The sequence below is a fragment of the Aquila chrysaetos genome, chromosome 18, assembly GCF_900496995.4.
Source record: "Aquila chrysaetos chrysaetos chromosome 18, bAquChr1.4, whole genome shotgun sequence".
Taxonomy (NCBI): Eukaryota; Metazoa; Chordata; class Aves; order Accipitriformes; family Accipitridae; genus Aquila; species Aquila chrysaetos.
Window position 1 is genome coordinate 25,379,829 of NC_044021.1, and position 19,513 is coordinate 25,399,341.

Sequence of the window (19,513 nt, forward strand, 5' to 3'; positions counted from 1 at the left end):
AGCTTTTCTTCTCTAAAATGTTTTGAAGTTCACGCACATTTTAACTCATAATTGTGAATAGTTTGTGCTTAACAGAAAAAAAAAAAATCTCAAGGCCCATGATTTCCCCATTAGCTTTGGAGAGTTGAAATGATGCCTTGAGGTGTGAACTATGCTTTCTATGACCTACTGCTTGCAGCAGTTGTTATTATATGGTTGTAATTACAAATGCGTCTTTACCCTGATGTCTGCATCATGCTAGGATGGGGTGTGGGTTTTGGAGGTTTTGTGTTTGGGGGTTTTATCAAAATGGCTGACTTGGTTGGGTGAGGCCTTTGGGGCTTACATATATTTGAAATACAGCCTTCTCTGCTTGCTTGTCCTTGAGTGTAAGTCAAGTGGCTTCTGTACAGAACTGATGAGACAAGTTTCTTGCAACATCTGGAAGAGGCTGTAGGCCACGGGTTGCCTGTAGCAGCAAGGGCCATCTGTACTTGTCATCCTTGGTATTTTTAATCAATTATTCAAGGACTCTCTCTGCTTCTTCACAGGTATTGATGAGTGTTAAATAAATAAATAACTCCAATGGTTAAATATCTTAAGGAATTACTTACTCTTACATGGTGATTTCAAGGTGATTAAGGCTTTGAAAAATCCTTGCTATGAAACTGAAGTCCTGTGTAACAAAGGCTGTGGTTTGATGTAAATTGGGCTTGAGGGCTCTTTGTAGTGGTTCTAAATGCTGCAGCCACATACCACAAAATGTTGTTCTGGTATAAGCCAACAAAAATGTCAAGTGTTTCACAAATTTGAGTAAATTTAAACTGTAGAAGCAGGCTTTAAGTTGAATCGGACTTAATCTGTCTGCCGTTCTAGTCTTATGACAGCTAAAAGATTGTGTACTTGTATTTGTTCTAGATCAGTTGGTTGATTAAAAAATAGTTGGTATTAATAATCATTGATCTGAGATGTGTTCATTTGGTATTTTTACCCCTTGACAATTTGCCAGTAACACTCCCTTGAGCATGCTGCAGAACCTGGGCAGTGGCTTTTGTTCACCTGTACACCAGAATCTCATTTTGCTGCATTAGTACGGTTTTATATCTTCTAATGCTAATTGTAGGGGCATATGGCATGAGATTGAGGACAGCGGCTTTAAGTGATCACAATGACAAATTGGGGTATGTGACTCTTGTGGTATTTGATATCTTTATCCCAAACAGATCTGAGGAAATCCAGCAGTCTCTTGGCTTTTGGCAGATACCCGTGAGATACAAGCGCAGGGCAGTAGCTTTGTCTTGTAACTTTTGTCTACTTTCCCATTCACACATTTGGAAAATTGTACTGTATTTTCTATGCCAGTGCATGGTTCCTTGAAACAGACTTTGTTAACATAATAAATGATACTTATGTATCCATGGATGGAGATGTTCAAGCTAGTCTGGAACACATAGATAAGATAAATGCTAACGAAGTGGCCTTGTTACAATGTGGGGAGAAAATGTGACTTGTTGAAACTGCCTCTGTCCTCCCCCAGTCTTAGCCCTGTTTGTAAAAACATTTGCACAGTTGGTCTTTTCCCATCTGTCATGGTTTAACCCCAGCCAGTAACTTTGGCAAGTGCTCACTCACTTCCCCCCCTACCCAGTGGGATGGGGGAGAGAATTGGGGGGGGTGGGGGTGGGAGTGTAAAACTCGTGGGTTGAGATAAGAACAGTCTAATAGAACAGAAAGGAAGAAACTAATAATGATAATAGTAACAATAATAAATTGACAATAATAATAAAAGGATTGGAGTATACAAAACAAGTGATGCATAATGCAATTGCTCACCAATTCCCCACTGATGCCCAGTTGGTTCCTGAGCAGCAATCCCCACCCCTGGCCAACTCCCCCCAGTTTATATACTGGGTATGACGTCACACGGTATGGAATACCCCTTTGGCCAGTTTGGGTCAGCTGTCCTGGCTGTGTCCCCTCCCAGCTTCTTGTGCCCCTCCAGCCGCCTTGCTGGCTGGGCAGGAGAAGCTGAAAAATCCTTGACTTAGTCTAAACACTACTTGGCAACCACTGAAGACATCAGTGTGTTATCAACATTCTTCTCGTACTGAACCCAAAACATAGCACTATACCAGCTACTAGAAAGAAAATTAACTCTATCCCAGCTGAAACCAGGACAGTCCATCAGTCACCCTTGCTGGACTCCTCTGTCAGCTGCTTTGACTCTATAAACCCAGCAGCAAACCTGGATGGGGCTGGTCAGCTCTTCTACCTCCCAAGGTACTGAAATAGTCCTTTCTGTAAGTGCCAAAGGAAGGGCTGGGCTTTCAGAGGAAATGAGAGGGTGGGGGCAAAAAGAAAGTAAGCCATTGCCTTTCTTTGGCAGCAAGCCGTTGGAGCAGTTGCCTCTGGAAGTGGAGCCAAGCTGTAATAGAAGGCCATGGCTAATGTACGCTCAAGTTAGACTACTTTTGAATAACGGAGATAACCTATCTGTTATCATGTTTTGCTGGGTACCCTTAAGGTACAGTTCTTTGTAGTTTTCTTCAGAAAAGCTATCTCATGGCCATTGTACTTGTGTGCTGCAGCTGGCTGACCCCCCCAGCTGCAGGTAGGTGTTCTCCTCCATGGTAAGCTAGCTCAAAAAGTTCTTGCTCCTGTGACTCCTGTAACTCCTGTGCTTGCTGCCATCATTCTTTGGTGCTGGAACGGTTAGATCATGCTGAAAAAACAGATTTAAAAAATAATAAAACCTTTTTGTTCGTCGTGGGTTGATTCCAGTGATCCATTTAACTGGTTGCTACAACTGAGGAGTAGCAAATTGTAGCATAGATAAGAGAACTTTACCTGCTGGCTTTCCCACTATAATTAACCTACTGGGAACCACAGCCCTAGTTGTGCTTGATCCAAAGTTCTTACATTTGGAGTCAGCACTAATGACCAGGCCTTAGAATTAGCAAAGGCATTGACTTCCTCTGTTAATAAAAGCAAAATGCTCGTATTGGATTTCATGAAAGCTTTCCTTTTTTCTTTTTTTTTTTTTTTTCCCTTTCCCATGCTGCTGATTAAAAGCAGATATTGTTAAAAGAGTTGTGTTTGAAAACGGTCAAAATGTGGAATTGCTGGGAGAACAGTGATGGTCTTATGGTCATCTGCATCCTGAGGCTGTTAGTAAATGTCTGTCCCTATCCATGGTCATTGCAACAAAAATTAAATTTTGCTATAGTGGCACACCTAGTGTCTCTGTTTTTTATTTACAAGCACATCTGGAAAGAATGTGAATAAGATCCTAGAGTGGGTTGCCTTATTTACTTGTTCAAGTTTCACTTAAATCCCATTGTATTTTGTTACTTAAAAGAAACCGTGTGGGCAGTTTCCTGTCCCGTTGCAGTCCTTTGGCTATCAGGGTGGGTATTGCGATGACCTACCCCCTCCATGGCCACCCCCCAAAAAACGTGTGCCTTTCACAGCCCGACGGCTCTTCCCCAGTGCCTGGCTCACTTGCACAGTTGTGACAGTTTGTAAAACTGGGGAAAGATTTGCATCTTTTGTGGCAGTTTTCCTTGGAAGATTATTGTTGAAGTAGCTGATGAGCTCTGCTTATCACCAAGTGGGTCCTGGAGAGGTTTGGGGAGAAAGAGGGAGATGCTGTTAATGCCGCCAGCAGTAGAATGCATTGTAATTCTTCAGATTGGGGGGTGGGGGGAATCTGTTTCTTCTCTCCAGAAATGGAGTAAATGGAGTAGGGAGTGGCTCTGCTCTTTAAGTGGGTTTCACTCATGACCCAGAGAAGAGTACAAGCAGAAACCTGAACCCCTATTTGGTATATGCAGCCATTTAAAAATAGACATGCACGCTTTGATTCAGCTTGCTCTTGTCTGATAATTGTCTTGGATCTTGGCCATTATACTTTGAAAATCCCTCATTTCAACAGTAAAAGGAGTGTTTCCACTTCTGAAATGTACAAAAGTTGTTTTACTTTGAGTTCCATGCTTCTTGTTCTACAGTATAGTCCTTTTTAGGAATTAAAGCATATGTGCTAAAATTGAAGTGAGTAAAATATTTAAGTATGCTTAAACCTTAGTAGAGTTCAGGCCTTTCTGCAGCTTTAAGTAGTATGTCAGTTGTTTGGGTTTTTCCCCTGGGAGAAGTCTGCTAAAGATTCCGACAGTTGTACTTAAAACTTGACCAGCTTAGTTGTATGGTGCTCAGAAGTCCGCCGGTGCTCTGGAGTTCTTCTTCTTGTCCTTTGGGTTAGATATCACAGAGAATGGTATGACAGCGGGCCTGGTATCATGTACTTTTTATCTCCAGCAAGCATCATAAAATTAGGTGTTCTGGTCATATTTAAATGTGCAGGGGCAGAACTGATACTTAGCAGTGCTGTTTGGTATGTGCCAAGGTATAGAGGTGCTGTTTAGGAATAATATGGATAAATAATTTAGAACTCTAATTTTCTTGTAAGAATCTCTGCTCTGTTAAAATCAAGAGGATGAGATGATGTGTACCTATACGTGAATGGAAACTCTTGCATGTCCTAATTTGAATCATACCTCAGCCCAGGAGTATACCAGCTCCTCCTGTCACATTCCTGGAGTGTGACGTTACCTCGGATCCAAAGTAGAGAATGCCTGAAGATGTTTTGGCTTCTAAGCTGGCATTGAAAGACTTTTTTCCTGAACTGTCGAAAAACAATTAAATTGGGGTAAAAGCTCAGTCATTGTAAACTCTTGTGCACATTTCTGTAGCTTGTATCATGGGGGTTTTTTGGCGTTTTAGGTGTCTCTAATTTCAGATTCATACACTGAACGCAGGTTGAAGATGAGAAATTCTGACGTGGTCCTTAGTGTGAGTTGGCAGCCTAAAAAGGAGCTTAGCAATGGATCAAGGTAAAAGACAGCAAGACAGACGTATTGTCAAAGGGAGGGAAGAGAAGAAGAGTTAAACGAAATAACGCAAATGTAGCAGGATGAGAGGAGAACTATATCAAAGAACGAATTGCCAATAGTGAAGGGCCACAAAAATAGCTTGTCTCTTGTGCAGTTCTTGTACAAAAACAAGACTGACTACTTATTATTTGTTTTCTGTGAAATACATACTGCATTTAAAAAGGAGATCTAAAATGCTTACACAGAAAGAGGAGGTGTAATTTCCAAGCAGATGATGACTGCCAGTCAGAAGGAAATAGATCTGTACTTTTGTAAATGGGAATACTGGTAGTATGATAGCTTGTGGAGACTTCTCTTTAAACCTGACCTGAATCTAGTTTTTACTCTCAAAGAGGAAAAAACCTTCCGCATGGCATCAACTGCAGTTTTGTTAGTAGAGTCATCAGTCTTCTGGTCATTGAGAAACAAATGACACACTAGAAGTAAGCAGTTGCAGGTGTCATTTGGAAAGTGGATGAGAGATTTGAGCGTGCGAAACAGTTTTCTTTCTGGTGCCGTCTGCTTATTGCAATGCAGACTTGAAGCCAAAGAGAAACACTACAACCAGTTTATGAAAGAGCTTGGATTTTGGGTTTTTTTAGCTGATTGACTTTTTTATTTTTCTAAAATATTAGAGAGATGCTGTAGCTCATGGTCACAGGGCTGGGGAAATTTTGTAGTGGTTGAACTATGTCTACTTATTAGAGTTTAAAAAAAAAAAGCTTAGTCTGAAAGATCAACTTCTTCAACTGTATTGAAGAAAATGGAGGAAGTGTCTTGTCATGACTGTTCAAGTAATTGAGAGAAAATAAATGACAATACTTTCAAGACCCTGGATTTTGAGAACTGAATTCGAACAAAGGAGCACTTTAGTTGGATCATTCAACTGAAAAGCAGACTTTGTCTTCTAAGCAGTTTGGAATAGTAAATGTCACACTTCTCTGCATTTCAAGCTCTACTTTCTGGTTTGTTTTGGCCATTGTTTGGAAGAAAGAATAAAATATCCTTTTGCATATCTTTATTTTAAAATGTGGCAATCCAAGACTTAAGGATCAAAAAATTAAATACTTTTCTGAGAAGACTGAAGCAACATATGTTTCTGCCCTGACACAAGAAATAATAAAATAAGATTAAATCACTATAGAACCTGGCCCCCTGTATTCGGTGCTGGCAAGGCTGCACCTCGAGTACCGTGTTCAGTTTTGGGTCCCTCACTACAGGAAAGACATGGAGGTGCTGGAGCGTGTCCAGAGAAGGGCAACCAAGCTGGTGAGGGGCCTGGAGCACAAGTCTTAGGAGAAGGGGCTGAGGGAACTGGGGTTGTTTAGTCTGGAGCAGAGGAGGCTGAGGGGAGACCTGATCGCTCTCTACAACTACCTGAAAGGAGGGTGTAGCGAGGTGGGTGCTGGTCTCTTGTCCCAAGTAACAAGCGATAGGACAAGAGGAAATGGCCTCAAGTTGTGCCAGGGGAAGTTTAGGTGGGATATGAAGAAAAATTTCTTCACCAAAAGGGTTGTCAAGCATTGGAACAGGCTGCCCAGGGAAGTGGTTGAGTCACCATCCCTGGGGGTATTTAAAAGATGTGGAGATGTGGTGCTTGGGGACATGGTTTAGTGGTGGACTTGGTAGTGTTAGGTTTGTGGTTGGACTCGATGATCTTAAAGGTCTTTTCCAACCTATACGATTCTATGATTCTAAAGTTTCCATATTTGATTTTCATTACTGTGTAGCTCAGTAGCATATTAATGGGGAGTTGTATCTAATTGAACGTAAGCTGTTTCTGGACAAACAATGCTTGTTTTGTTAATACGCTGAACTTCTTTGCTACACTAAGGTTAACAACTGACATTAATATATGTTTTGGTGACTTTTAAAGGTGTGAAATTGAACAATTTGAATACTTAGTGTCTTTTTCCCCATGTTGTGGGAATGTATCTTAGGGTGCTGGCACTCAAATCATAACTGGAAATTATTCTTTGAACTCTTTTCAATCTGCAGTCATTAATCAAAGTGTCTGAAATCAGCCTGCAATAAATGGGATGCCTGCTTCTTTTTCAGGGGTGTCTTGGTGAGACTGGAAGGATGCAGCCATCCTGTTGTGATGAAAGGCTTGTGTGCGGAATGTGGCCAGGACTTGACTCAGTAAGTATTCTCAGCTCTCTTTTCCAGCTTCTCCTTGCTTGTAGTTAGGGATCCAAGCTCTTCCTTCTGTCATTTACTTCTTTGCTTCTCTGTTCTCAGTTTTGGTAGTTGTGAATCATACCTATAAGGATATCTGTGAAGTTGTAGATACTAGTAGGGAGGGAGAATAGTATTCATACCGCCTAACATAAGTAGGTCTACTCAGAGTGCTACTATAAGGAAAATTGAGAGGGCGTTTCCTCTAGAAGTTAAATTTCAGCATAAAGACTCACATTTGCTTTAAAAGTATATATATATATCTCTATTGAGATTGGCTCATGAAATTGTTGTTTAAAGTTGAGTGGTCTGAATATATTAATTCTTGATCACATTATTGATAGTGTAATCATTTAATAAAGTGTATTTCTCTACTGAAAAATTGCGGCTTGTAGGCAGGAATCTGTGTTCTTTGTGGATAAAAGCAACACATGAAGAGGAAATAGGCAAGATCTGTGCTGCTGTTGCAAAGTTAATTTACTTTTGCTATTTACACAAGGCACTTGTTTTGTTACCCTGAAATTTTCAGGTATGTGCCCTCTTTCTCCTTATATGTCACTGTAGTCACAGATATATTATTTAGAATTATATTTCCTTTTAGCCATTACAGGGATTCATAACTAGGAATATGGGTGAATAAGATGCTATGAGGGTACTTGAATTACAGTTCATGTTACAAATTTATGACTTAATAACTGCGCACACTCTCTTTCTGTGGAGATAAATGTAGGGTAACTTACTACCTTAAGTAGAAAATGTAAAGAGCATGCATACAGACATAAATTATCATCAGAGTGTATCCGACTTTGCTTTCTATGTACTTATAACTGAGGTTGAGAGTTGTAAGGTGTGACAACAGTGACTTAATAAACCTAAGAGTTTTATCTGTGCAGGTGTAAATAGCTGTGAGGTAATACCAGTCTCATTTATGTGACCTTGCTTCATTTGTACTGTGTCTGAATGGGAGCTAGCTTGTCTCTAGTGCTTTCAATTTAAGGCTTCAGTACTGTTTTCAATTTTTTTGTGAAATATTCTGCTGTGGAACTGAAGGAATTTAAGCCTCTGGCCAAGAAGATAGCAAATGCAAAAGATGACTGTATTTCTTTTTTGCTCTGCTTCATTGCTAATACAGTTGGTAAAGAGAATGTTTCTTGGGCGTATCAAATTACTAATTCAACAACTGTTTTCCAAAATGGACTGTATAGTAGCCTGGATTTTAGAAATGAATGTTGCATGCTCATTTCATTTGGAAGGAAGTACTTTGGTTTCATTTTAATTTACAGTCGTTATTAAGAATTATTTTGTGAACTTTATCGCATAAACCAGCACAAGTGGACTGAATATCAAAAATGTTACACAATATGTAGCCCAGTTAATGGTTGGCTATAACCTTTAATGAAAAGTTGACTGTTAATATTTTGTAAACAAGCATTATTTGGCAAAGCAAAAAACCTAACAAAAAGCTAGGATAATACTGAATAGGGCTTTGCCTGCCCTGAATGAATACTTGATTTGAGGTTTGAATACAGGCGCATCTAAATATTGCTATACTGCTATTATTTCACTAAAAATCTAAATAAATTCAGCGTATGTGGTGAATTCAGTTTTCTCAATTAATACTACTCTACTTCAGATGTCTTCATTTATACAAAATGGCTTATACATCTGCAAGAATGTGTTAGGTCTGCTGAGCCTGTATCAGAAGACAATTCAAAAGCATCAATGCTTTTCTTGCTTGAAGAAAAGGAAGTACAGCCAGTTCACTGCCACCTTGTTGGGTGTTAGTGGTACATCCTCTCCGTTAAACAATTCTTATGCTCATTCAACAAATGGTCTGAAAGCAGGTCATCTTTTTTAAAGGCTCATTTAAAGTACCATTCAGTATTATATATAAGAAGTGTTCTGAACTCTGAAGCAAAGGATGCAAGATGCTAAAATGTGCATGTAAACTTTGGACCAAATGAAATCCGTCTTTTGTTTCTGGGTATCAGTGCTTCCAAACACTACGGTACAATAAAAGCATATCTGTCTGTGATTGTGTCTGCCTCAACACAGCTCAGTAATGTTTTTTTTCTCAGGAGCTTGCTTGTCATGAAGTGAAAACTGGGTGAAGTTTAACTCTGGCTGTAGATCCAGTACCAAATTTTGTCCTTGGTAGAACAAGTACTTGGGAGAATTAAAAGATGTGCATGTGTCACAGAAGACAAAATTTGTACAGTAGTATTTTTAATGTTGGTGAACTGTAAATAATGTCTTTAAAATTGGATATCAGAGTTCACAATGAATTGATCTATGTAAGCTGGAAGCTAGCGATACTGACACTATGTGGGGTTACTTGGTCAGTTTTCAATGAATTTCATATTTGTGTGTGTACATACACACAGACACATTCTCTCATATATATATTTATGAGGATGGTACATATTCTGTATGTATTAAAGTTTATCTGTATATACCTGCATCTATATATCTTATAGGTATGTATATGAGTAAGGCTGTATGTGTGTATAATATACACATAAATAAAATAAATACAGGCACACACGTAGTACCTCATTCTGTTTGTGCTGAAGGGAAAAGCATGTATGGGGATTTTTTTGGATGCTTTTCTTGAAGCGGCAGTCACATGTAAGTCTCTGTTATGCGTAAAGAATACCTTTGCCTGTCCTTTGCTTAAATTTATTTCATAGTCTGGCTTGGAGAAAAGTAGATAATTGCATGCTGAGTGACTGCAAAAAAAGCAAAGGAATACTTTTAAATTTTAACGGTTTAGTAGTTATCTATGCATTGATTGGCATTAGAAAACGCTTATAAGCTGTCTGTTTCATCCTAGTGTCATTTTTCTTGAAATAATTATATGGAAGCACAACTAATTACAGTGACTTTTTGCAAGGTTTTTATGGTGAGCTGCTTTGATCTCTTTCTCCGTTTTGTTCAGTAACTTGCATTAACAAGAATTTGAATTAATGTATTAGTCAAAATAGCTCTTTTTAATGATAGTTTTTTGGTGGTGACTAGTTTGGTACTACAGATTTTAGCGTGTTCAACTTTTCACTAAACTATTGCTCTCTTTTGATGATGCTTTTCCCTGCGTGGTTAGGATACGAAGCAAGAATGGAAAGCAGAATGTGCCATTATCCACAGCAACTGTGTCTATGGTTCACAGTGTCCCAGAACTGAAAGTTAGCTCTGAGGTAAGTACCATCATGCTTTCTTTATTCATACGTTTCACTGTAACTCCACAGTTGAGAAGCTTAATTATAGGAGTTTCTTTGATGTTGTATATACTTCATACAGAAAGTTTGGCTTCCCTTTGAAAAGGAATTTGGTGTTGAACATCAGTAGCCCAGGGTTTTTGTGTGTTCACCCTAACGCAGATTGGTTGCTAATTAGGTTTTATAGTGGTTTTTTTAGAGCTGTGCACTGAAAAGATGGCACTTCTGTGACAGCAGCCTGAAAACTTAGTACTTTAATGGTTTTGTCTCCAAGAATGAGCAGTTTGTGGAAAATTCAGTTTCCACTAGCTGAAATGTGTTCAAAGTTTGTAATGTCTTTGAACCCTAGCTTCACCCTTCACCTTGAAATTGGTCCCACTAGATATAGTAAAGCTAGTTTGTTTGCAACTTACCTGTATGTTAAACTTATTTCATGATTTTTCAAATATTCCATTCAGCTGAGTTATCAAAATACACTTCATCCTTCAGTTTGTTTAGAGGAAAAAGTATGTTTATTTTGACGATAAACATTTTATTTATCTTCCTTACCAACTTGATCCTTTTTTTTACCTTTTTATGTTGCTGCTTGTTCTGTTCTTTTTTTTTTTTTTTTTGTAACTCTTCAGAGAACACCAGTGAGAAGAAATGTGAAAATATAAGCAGCTAGAAGTGTCCCCATCATAGAGGAGTGTTTCAAAGGGCAGTTTGCACTTGACTCCTGCTTCTTCGTAACGCTCCACTTAACTTTCCCTTTAAGTTTACCTGCCTCATGGGTAACACTGCAGCTTGCTATCAGAAGTGGTTAAAGTGAGCACAGAGCTTACTGTGGTACTTCAAAAGTTTGTAAATATGCACAAGAGGGGTAAACTTCGGCTCAGGTTTACTGGAGTATAAGGTCTTTGATGTCAGTGCCCACATAGAACTACATAGTCTAACTATGTCTGGAGTCATATTCTTTCATCTTAGGTTGACAGTTACGGTTATTTCTGTCTTTAGCAGCTTCAGTTTTATATGCAGCCTAGTGTTGTCAGCCGTATTGTACCTAACTGGTACAAAATTGCTGAAGACAGCAGCCAAAGTTTTCAGACCTGCTGATGAACTTGTCCTTTGTGTACCCCAAAGCTACTGCAATTTTGTTTCAAGACTCTTGGCCTTCAATTAGTTCAGTGGTTACTTATTTATTAAATTTGGAAGTTGTTGTGTTGAGTTTATCATTTTTAAGAGTTACTAGTGTCACAAAGATCTGAGAGTAGACTTTGGGAATACGTTTTTTTTCCTGTAGAAAAATTGCTGACAAAGCTGCCATCACTACAGTTACGTTGAAGCATCATTTCTTATGCAGTTAGTTTGTAGCAGAACTTCTCAAGTTTACAATACACAAAAGGCAGTAAACCTGATTTCATTTCTTCTAAGCTAAGCTTAGTTGTGAATATTTTGTTATAGCAAGCTGAGCAGCTAGGAAGAGAAGATCAACAGCGACTACATCGAAATCGAAAACTGGTGCTCATGGTAGATTTGGACCAGACATTGATCCATACTACAGAACAGCACTGCCAACAAATGTCTAATAAGGTAAGTATTTGTTACTTTGGCTTGAAAGTTAACACCGATAGCAATATTTCTAACTATTTAGATGATAGTTCTTTAAGAAAACATTCTGTGGTTAGGTAAAATTGTAGTTGAAGAATAACAGAAAATGAGAAATAAGTCTTCTGAAATATGTTCCTTTTTTCTCTACATTTACATTGACGGTTTGTTTTCTTCCATTTATGCTTTCCTGTACTTTTCCATTCCAGTCACTTTAAGCGAGAAGTTTCAGGTAGCTATTGTTAATCTCTGCTTTCCTTCCTCTACGATTCACAAGCTGAGCACTCAGTAATGAGACTTTTTTTCCCTCCAAGTCTGAGGTGGTTATAGTGAATTAGTGTTCAAAGTCCCCTTTGGGATAATCCTGTGTGTTATTACGTCTGTCATTCCATGAATATGTCTAGTGAATTTTTTTTCTCTTCAGTTTTGTTTTTTGGGGGGAGTTTGGGTGTTGCTGTTTAATTTCTTCATTAAACACTTGTCATTGAACTGATAGGGACTATTGGCTTGTAACATTTCCAATTTAGAAACTTTAAAACAAGAAGCACGTTGGAATGTGTCTACAGTGTCTTGTACAGGAGGATGCAAATTCAAACTCCGGTGTCATGCAAACTGCGGTTGCTTAGTTCCTCTTTTTTTCCACTTGCCATTCTCGCATGTCCAGTACGTTCAGCGTGTGTTCACACCTGCTAGCAAAAATCAAACTGTAAATGTACTTTGCAATTGAGAGGAAAGGGAACAGTGAATATTCAGTTTAAAGATTAAAATACCTTGTGTATTTGAAAGGCTACATCTTCATCTGTATAAATGCATGGTTTGAAGAAAAACATTTTTTTAAAAGATTTTGAGATTTTTAACTGGGACCTTTATCTGCAAACTTCCTTCCTGGTTTGCTATCTGATGGTGTGCTTCCACAGACATAATATTTTTTCATCCAACAAAGTCTTTATCTGAGCTCAATATGTACTGAAGCTATCTGAGTGAAGTAGACTGAGTAGTACTGATTGGAGTGAGATCCTGAACTTTCTAAGAAATTTCTCAAGTTGCTTTTTTCAGATTGGTTTGATGTAAGTAAAGATTTGAATGAAAGTTACCTTGATCATAAACTTTTCAACAGTGCAGCTTCCTGCATTTCAAAAACTTAGTGTTGGACTGCCTGGCACAGAGCAAGAATGTGCTTTGAATTTTATTCATCCACATAATCTTTGTGGCTGAAACTTGCTTTAGCCTAGTCAGACAAAATAAAAGTAGTGGAAGTGATGGAAGAGGACACTTCTGGAATGCTGGCATTTTTGTTTGGTATTTTGGTAATATGCAACATGCTTTTTCTTCTAGGGAATATTTCATTTCCAGTTAGGTCGAGGTGAGCCTATGTTGCATACTCGGTTGCGTCCTCATTGTAAGGAATTCCTGGAAAAAATTGCCAAGCTGTATGAATTACATGTTTTTACTTTTGGCAGCAGACTGTATGCACATACAATTGCAGGTGAGTAGTATATTACATTTAACAATATTTACATAATCAGCCTTTGTACTCCTATAACTAGTTTCCTTTCTGTGGTTGTTTACAAGTATTTGTTCTTTGTTTTGTGCAAAAACACTTCCTAAATAGTCCTGTAAGCAGAATTCTTGGCTCGTTTGCAAGGCAGTGCCTGTATGGCCTGTAATTTTAAAAACAATCCATTTTTTCCCATCAGACGTGCTTTTTTTGCTTCCCTGATGGTTGCAGAATCAGATTGTGGCATGACAACTGGTGCATTCCTATTGAATCAAGTAAGAAATTATGCTGATGGGCTCTGAAAATGATTTCCAACATCACTTGTCTTAGAAATCTAAAGCAACAGTTCCATAAAAATCAACAAAATGAAATTATCTCCCCCTGTGGGGAACACTACCACCACCACTTGCTGTTTCCTTTCACCAAAGGAAGTTTGGCTGCTATAAATCAATTCACAGCACTTCTTTTTGTATCCTGGAGCCAAGATGCACTTATTTGAGAGAGAGCACAGATCTAGCAGTATTTTAACATATTCTTCTCAAGAACTTAGAAATATTTTCTCCTCGTAACTGAAAACTTGCATTAAATTATAGCAATAGTAGACTATGGTGTGGGTCACTGGCTGAAATGTTTTATTTTTTCCAACAAGCATAAAAGAAACCTACCCTGTTATGCAAGCATATGGGTCAAATTCATGTTAGGAGTGTGACCATGTGTTTAAACTGTAAAATTGGCTTTCATCCCATCTTGAGTCTTCCTTGACAGAATAGCATTTTCACCTCAGACTTTCCTTTATTAAGTCCTGTCGGACTGAGACAATATAATTAACAAGGTTTTAGGTTATGACTCTGCATGTCAAACTGTCGTTGCTGCTGTTCCATGTCTCCTAACTTTAAGTTGTCTTTCACATCTGCTTTTTTTGTGTCATGTTGCCATGCATGCCTTGAGCAACACTATGCCAGCGATCCCACTTCTTGGCAAGAAAGGAAGATTCAAAAATAGTTAGGGAGCTAACTATCCTAGTTAGCTGTAGAACAGTTTAGAAAAGAATTGTGTAATTAGAGAATTCTTTATGCATGTTAAATAAGCCACAGAAGATGTTTGTAATGGCAAATACAAGAGGCTTTTGTAATCAGAAAGTGATACCTATTTGTGGGCTCCAACTAATCTTGAAAGAAAGTTCAGGAGAAGCATGTCCTGTCCTGCCCATCCAAGTGAACATTTCTACATTAGTCAATATTTATTGGCTGAGTTGTTTGAAGAATCTTCCTAAAGCTTTGTCAGTCTCACTGCTGGATTAGATATTGTGTACTGCTAATGCATGAACACTTTTTGTACCCTGCTGTCCTTAAGAGTGTTGTTATTTCTTGTGTAGCAAAAGGCGAATGGTTTTCTAATACACTAGGTCTAAATACCTGGTAGTAAGAAATTGGGTGGGCAGTCTTCCTCACTTAGATCCATGTGCCAAAATCTGCATGTGGCCTAGGGTCAGAAGATGTATAGCAAATATGCTTTGGAGGCAGGGAGAAGAATGAGTTGCAGAGGTAGTTAACTCATGATGTGTAAGCGCTTTCCAATGGTTGATCTTCTCTCAACATGCGATTTGGTCCTGTCTTTGCTCATTTTAATCTCTGAGCTAAAATTTGGATTACCCTGCAGTCCTCATGCTGGCACAGACTGATACTTATAATGTGACAAGCCTCTTTGTGGGCATCATACTTGAGCTGCTCCTTCTGTTCCGTAGAGGAAATAACCACCAAATGGGCAAATTAGGGTATTGCTGCTTCCTGACATCCCCAGACTTCTGGATTTTTGCCTGAAGCTATCTAACCTCACCAAAAGCATTCAAACTACAAGTGGATTACTTGTACAGTGATGATGATAGGTTCAGCTGAAATATGTTGGTATGGAGAAACAGTTGATAGAGCCTTTGGTCCCCATACTTACCTGTGTGACCAAGATGCAGTAACAGAGAAATATATAGCTAATACATACAGAGAACACTTGATGGCAGTATTGGTTAAATGATTTCTCAAAGAGAGCTGTCAGTTTGGTATTTTACCGTTATCCCTATGTTACATAAAGGAAGGACTTGTAATAAAATGCTGGGAATCTCTTTCATAAGAAAAAGGTTGTTTTCTTAGGCTCTCTGTATACATCCTATATTTCTTTGTGAAATCTGAACTCTGAGCTGCTCCTTCCATGTCCTGGAAGGCTTTTTCCTCATTTTGCAAACGGATGACATTTTGTCAGTCCTTTTCTCTCTTCCCACCTGACTCCTATCAGCTGTTAAGTGGGATTAGCTGATATTTGTAAACACCATTTATGTCTGCTGAAGTCATTTATCCTAAACCCTTTCTTATTCTAACACATTTACAAAGTAGTATCTTGTAGTATGTTTATGAAGATGAGTTCTAGATTTTGTAATCTAGAGCTTCCTATAGTATTTCTCTTCTATGTAATTATTTTACCCATTGTTACTTAATTATTTTTTTTTCCTACTTTGCATAAGAGAAGTTTGGTGTATTTAATACCGAAGACAGCTTAAATGCTGGTTGTAAAAGTCCATGCCACTGTGAATTTTGAGTTCAGAGGCCACTAAGCAACTTTAATGCAATGTGAAATCACTCTTCAGATTTATAGTGGAATTTAGAAAGTAGGGCTAAGTTGAGGGCATTGATATGTATGGTTTGTTACAGCAAGTATATTACAGTATGTATTTCAATAAATAATTGACAGAATATGTGCATATACAGAATCGCTGGTGTGTGAAGGTCTCCAGTGCTCTTGAAAGATGGGGTCAACAGCTCTTTCCAGGTTCTAAAGTAGGACCTAAAATAGAACTGGAGGTGACCTGATTCTTCAGAAATTCAGGTTTAGATTTATTTTTAAAAGGACTTCTTCAAATTCACATTGGATCCTACTGTTATATCACTTCTAGGAATTGCTATTTAACTCAATCTGTCTCTAAGATTTGAGACTTCCCAAGTATGAGTTAGTTACTTTTAAGCATTGCATCTTATGATGTTTTTTTTTTTAATTTAACTTTACAAGTCTAATTTACAAGTTTGCTTTTCGAAGAGAGTCTATGTAAGATCAGGTAACACAGCTTGATAAGAGCGTATGTGCAAAGACCCAGTCTGAGATACTGGAAAACAAACAACTGGAGGGAATAGTCTCTGCTAGGTAAGTCTACTGAATAGTCTCCTTTGTAGTATGGCAGTCAAAGGATAATGATAGTGTCTTCAGTTTGTTAAAGAAACTACTTAGAGGTGTACTCAGCACACTGTCTAATTTATGATAATAAATGGAAGCTCAGTTTTGCTTTGAAATAGCAAGTCTTTGTCTTCAATCTTTCTGACTTCTACAAAAGGCTTTAATTTTTTTAAACATGCTTACAAAATGAGAGATTCATCAACGTATATCCTTCTGCTGGAATGATTTGTGCAAAGTGATGCTTCAATAAAAAAAGTTCTGTTAAGAAAAAAATCATTATCAACACTAAGGCAGCAAACTGTGACCATGATAATATTTCAGGACATGGTGGTGGGAAACGGATAGGGATAAATAAATAAATAAAATAAAGTTAAGAGGACATCTCGGGAACACTTTCATGTTTCTGTTTACTCAATGAGTTTATACACAGACCTTTTCATTGCTCTGAAGTCACACAAACTTGCAGCAAAATGCCCCCACAGAAAAGTGATGTCATCTAAACAGAAGCTTTTTTGGTGGTCTGTTTTGACTTTTCTTAAAGAAAAAGCCACCAATACTTTGGAAGGTATCATGAATTTGAAACCTTCATTATTAAAGGTTAATATCCAAAGTGTACTATCATAAAATTCTAAACCTTGCAATACGTAGGTTCTGAAAAGATTTTTATTTTGAAGGTAGTAGAATTTTTCATAATGAGGGTTTCCCATTTCTTTTTGTTACTGAAAGCAGTATAATGATTAATTTTTTTTAATATAGAAGTTAAATCTTAGCCTTTACTTAGTTTTATCTTGGAGGGTGTATTTGCAGCTACTTATTTTTAATGTAAAGTTTTTATTTCTTCAGATTTATGTTCTATTTGCAATCATAATTAAAAGTTAATGTTTTAACTAACAGTATGTGATCTAGCCACTTGTCGTCTTGTTTGCTCTTGCATGGAGTAGAAGGCGAAATAGGTTAGTGAATAGCCAATATAGCCTTTTCAAAGATGTAGAGATTATATTAACATACTGTTGAAGAAAGCGAATGAAGTGTTATCTGCCATTTCCCTGAAATGTCAAAACATTAGGATTATGTCTGTTATATTGATTAAATTGGCTAGGCAATGTCCAAAAGAAACCAAACAGTTTAAATCATGTAAAGAACTTAATTCTTTAAAAGACTAGTGCTGTTATCCATATTGCTATTCAAGTAGCTTAGCTTTGAAAGACCCAACTCTCTTAAGATGGTCTTTTATCTTTGAGGGTGCATCTCTGGTGACCTGTATCCTCACTGTATTTTTAGTGAATTATCTAGGGGGAAAAAATATTAAAATTATTAAGTCTTCACCAAAGCATTATTCAAAAGCTCCAGAACACTACTTCATCTCTAATCCCTAGCAGCCAGGGTTTCTGTGTTTGGGCTTCCTTAGTTGAACTTCCCTTTTCTTACAGTTTTAGCTAGACAACTCTGCAACTGAATGCCTCATTGTGGTTTTACCATTTAATCAGTGCGCTCCTGTCCAATTTAGTGTAGAGTCCCTGAGTATTCAGTTAATTAGTAGAAGAGAAGTCGGTTGGGCAGAGCAGCAACTTGTATGAGAGCTTATGTAGTTTGTCAAAATATCTGTGTGTACAGCAATAAACCTTTGTAGCTAATTCTCTCAATTCATTATGCCTAGGTACTGCAAGGGTCTCACTACAGGGGATGATTCTACGAGTTTGCAGCAATTCTTAAGCATAGCCGGGTGAGTTAAGGTTGAACCTCTGTCCTTAACTCGGAATTTTCTTGCTTTTATGGGTTTTAAGTTATTCCAATTACACATTAATATGAAATACATACAGGATCAACTTTTCAGAAGGGATGACTGATTTTTTTTTAATTTTTTTTTAATTTATTTATACCCTCTGTTTTTGAAGACCCAACTGAACATGCTCCTGGGAGCTGGACTTATAAAAGGAGTTGAACATGTGTTCTAGGCAAATCTCAAAGCTCCTTGAAAGAAAATTAAAGATGGTCCTTAGAGTCTGCAGTCATTTTGAACTCTGGTTCTGGCTATAAGATGGCCACCATTTAAAATGAAATAAAGTAAAACTTTAAAAAATTGTTCCCGGATAAGTATTGACTGCCGTGTATTATTTATAAGAATAATGAGAAGTTGATGCTAACTTCAACACAAATTCAGTGAAATGAAAAATTCAGATTAGCATGTAAAATGCCAGTTTCTTTCTAAGCAATTACGTGGCTGTCATCTGCTCATGAAGATGAACTTCATTATTGGAGGCTAGGTTCAGAAGCATGTGCATGTGTGTTTGTACACCCAAGTTACCATTTTCCTAAATAATGGCATTTTATCTTGATTTAAGATCAGCTAGCACAGCTTCTCCTGTTTTGGTTTTGGTTTGTCCTTTTTTTTTTTTTTTTTTTTTTTTTTTTTTTTTTTTTTTAAGAGTGCAGTCAGAAAAGCTACTGCAACTGGGCCTAAATACTTCTAGGAATCCCAGGATATATTCATTATATGTAAATATATTAAAGTAGTTGTTAGGGGTTCAACTTAAAACCTACAAATGCAAGAGCTCCGGCTGAAACTGTCCCTTAACTTGCCCATTGTGCTTAAGTATTGCAGCACATTGCCGACTCTTGTGAGACTTCTCTGCAGTCCCTAGGCATAATGAGCTAAGGAGAGCATTTAGCTTTAAAGAACCACCTGTAGAGAGATAAATGTAAGTTGCAAAAATCACGTGTATCTATCACTTGCTGTATCTCTTTCAGCCTAATTTATTCAGCTGTCACAAATTTAGTTATTTTAATTTCAATTTTGATGCTGTGTTGAAAGAAAATGTGATGGGATTTTTAAAATTAATTCCACTGCATTAGTTACAAATACTTGATCCACTGTACTTACCCTTTCCCTCATATAATATCTCTTACCTTAA

General features: G+C 37.7%; 1 protein-coding gene across 1 annotated transcript in view; it reads left to right on the top strand.

The window, feature by feature from the left end:
• CTDP1 (CTD phosphatase subunit 1) overlaps window positions 1-19,513 on the top strand; it is a 115,136-nt gene that overhangs the window by 10,367 nt on the left and 85,256 nt on the right. Inside the window, exons 2-5 of the mRNA XM_030041921.2 lie at window positions 6,966-7,049; window positions 10,186-10,279; window positions 11,744-11,872; window positions 13,223-13,373. Of these exons, the coding sequence (XP_029897781.1) occupies window positions 6,966-7,049; window positions 10,186-10,279; window positions 11,744-11,872; window positions 13,223-13,373 (458 nt within the window). The remainder of the gene's footprint in view (window positions 1-6,965; window positions 7,050-10,185; window positions 10,280-11,743; window positions 11,873-13,222; window positions 13,374-19,513) is intronic.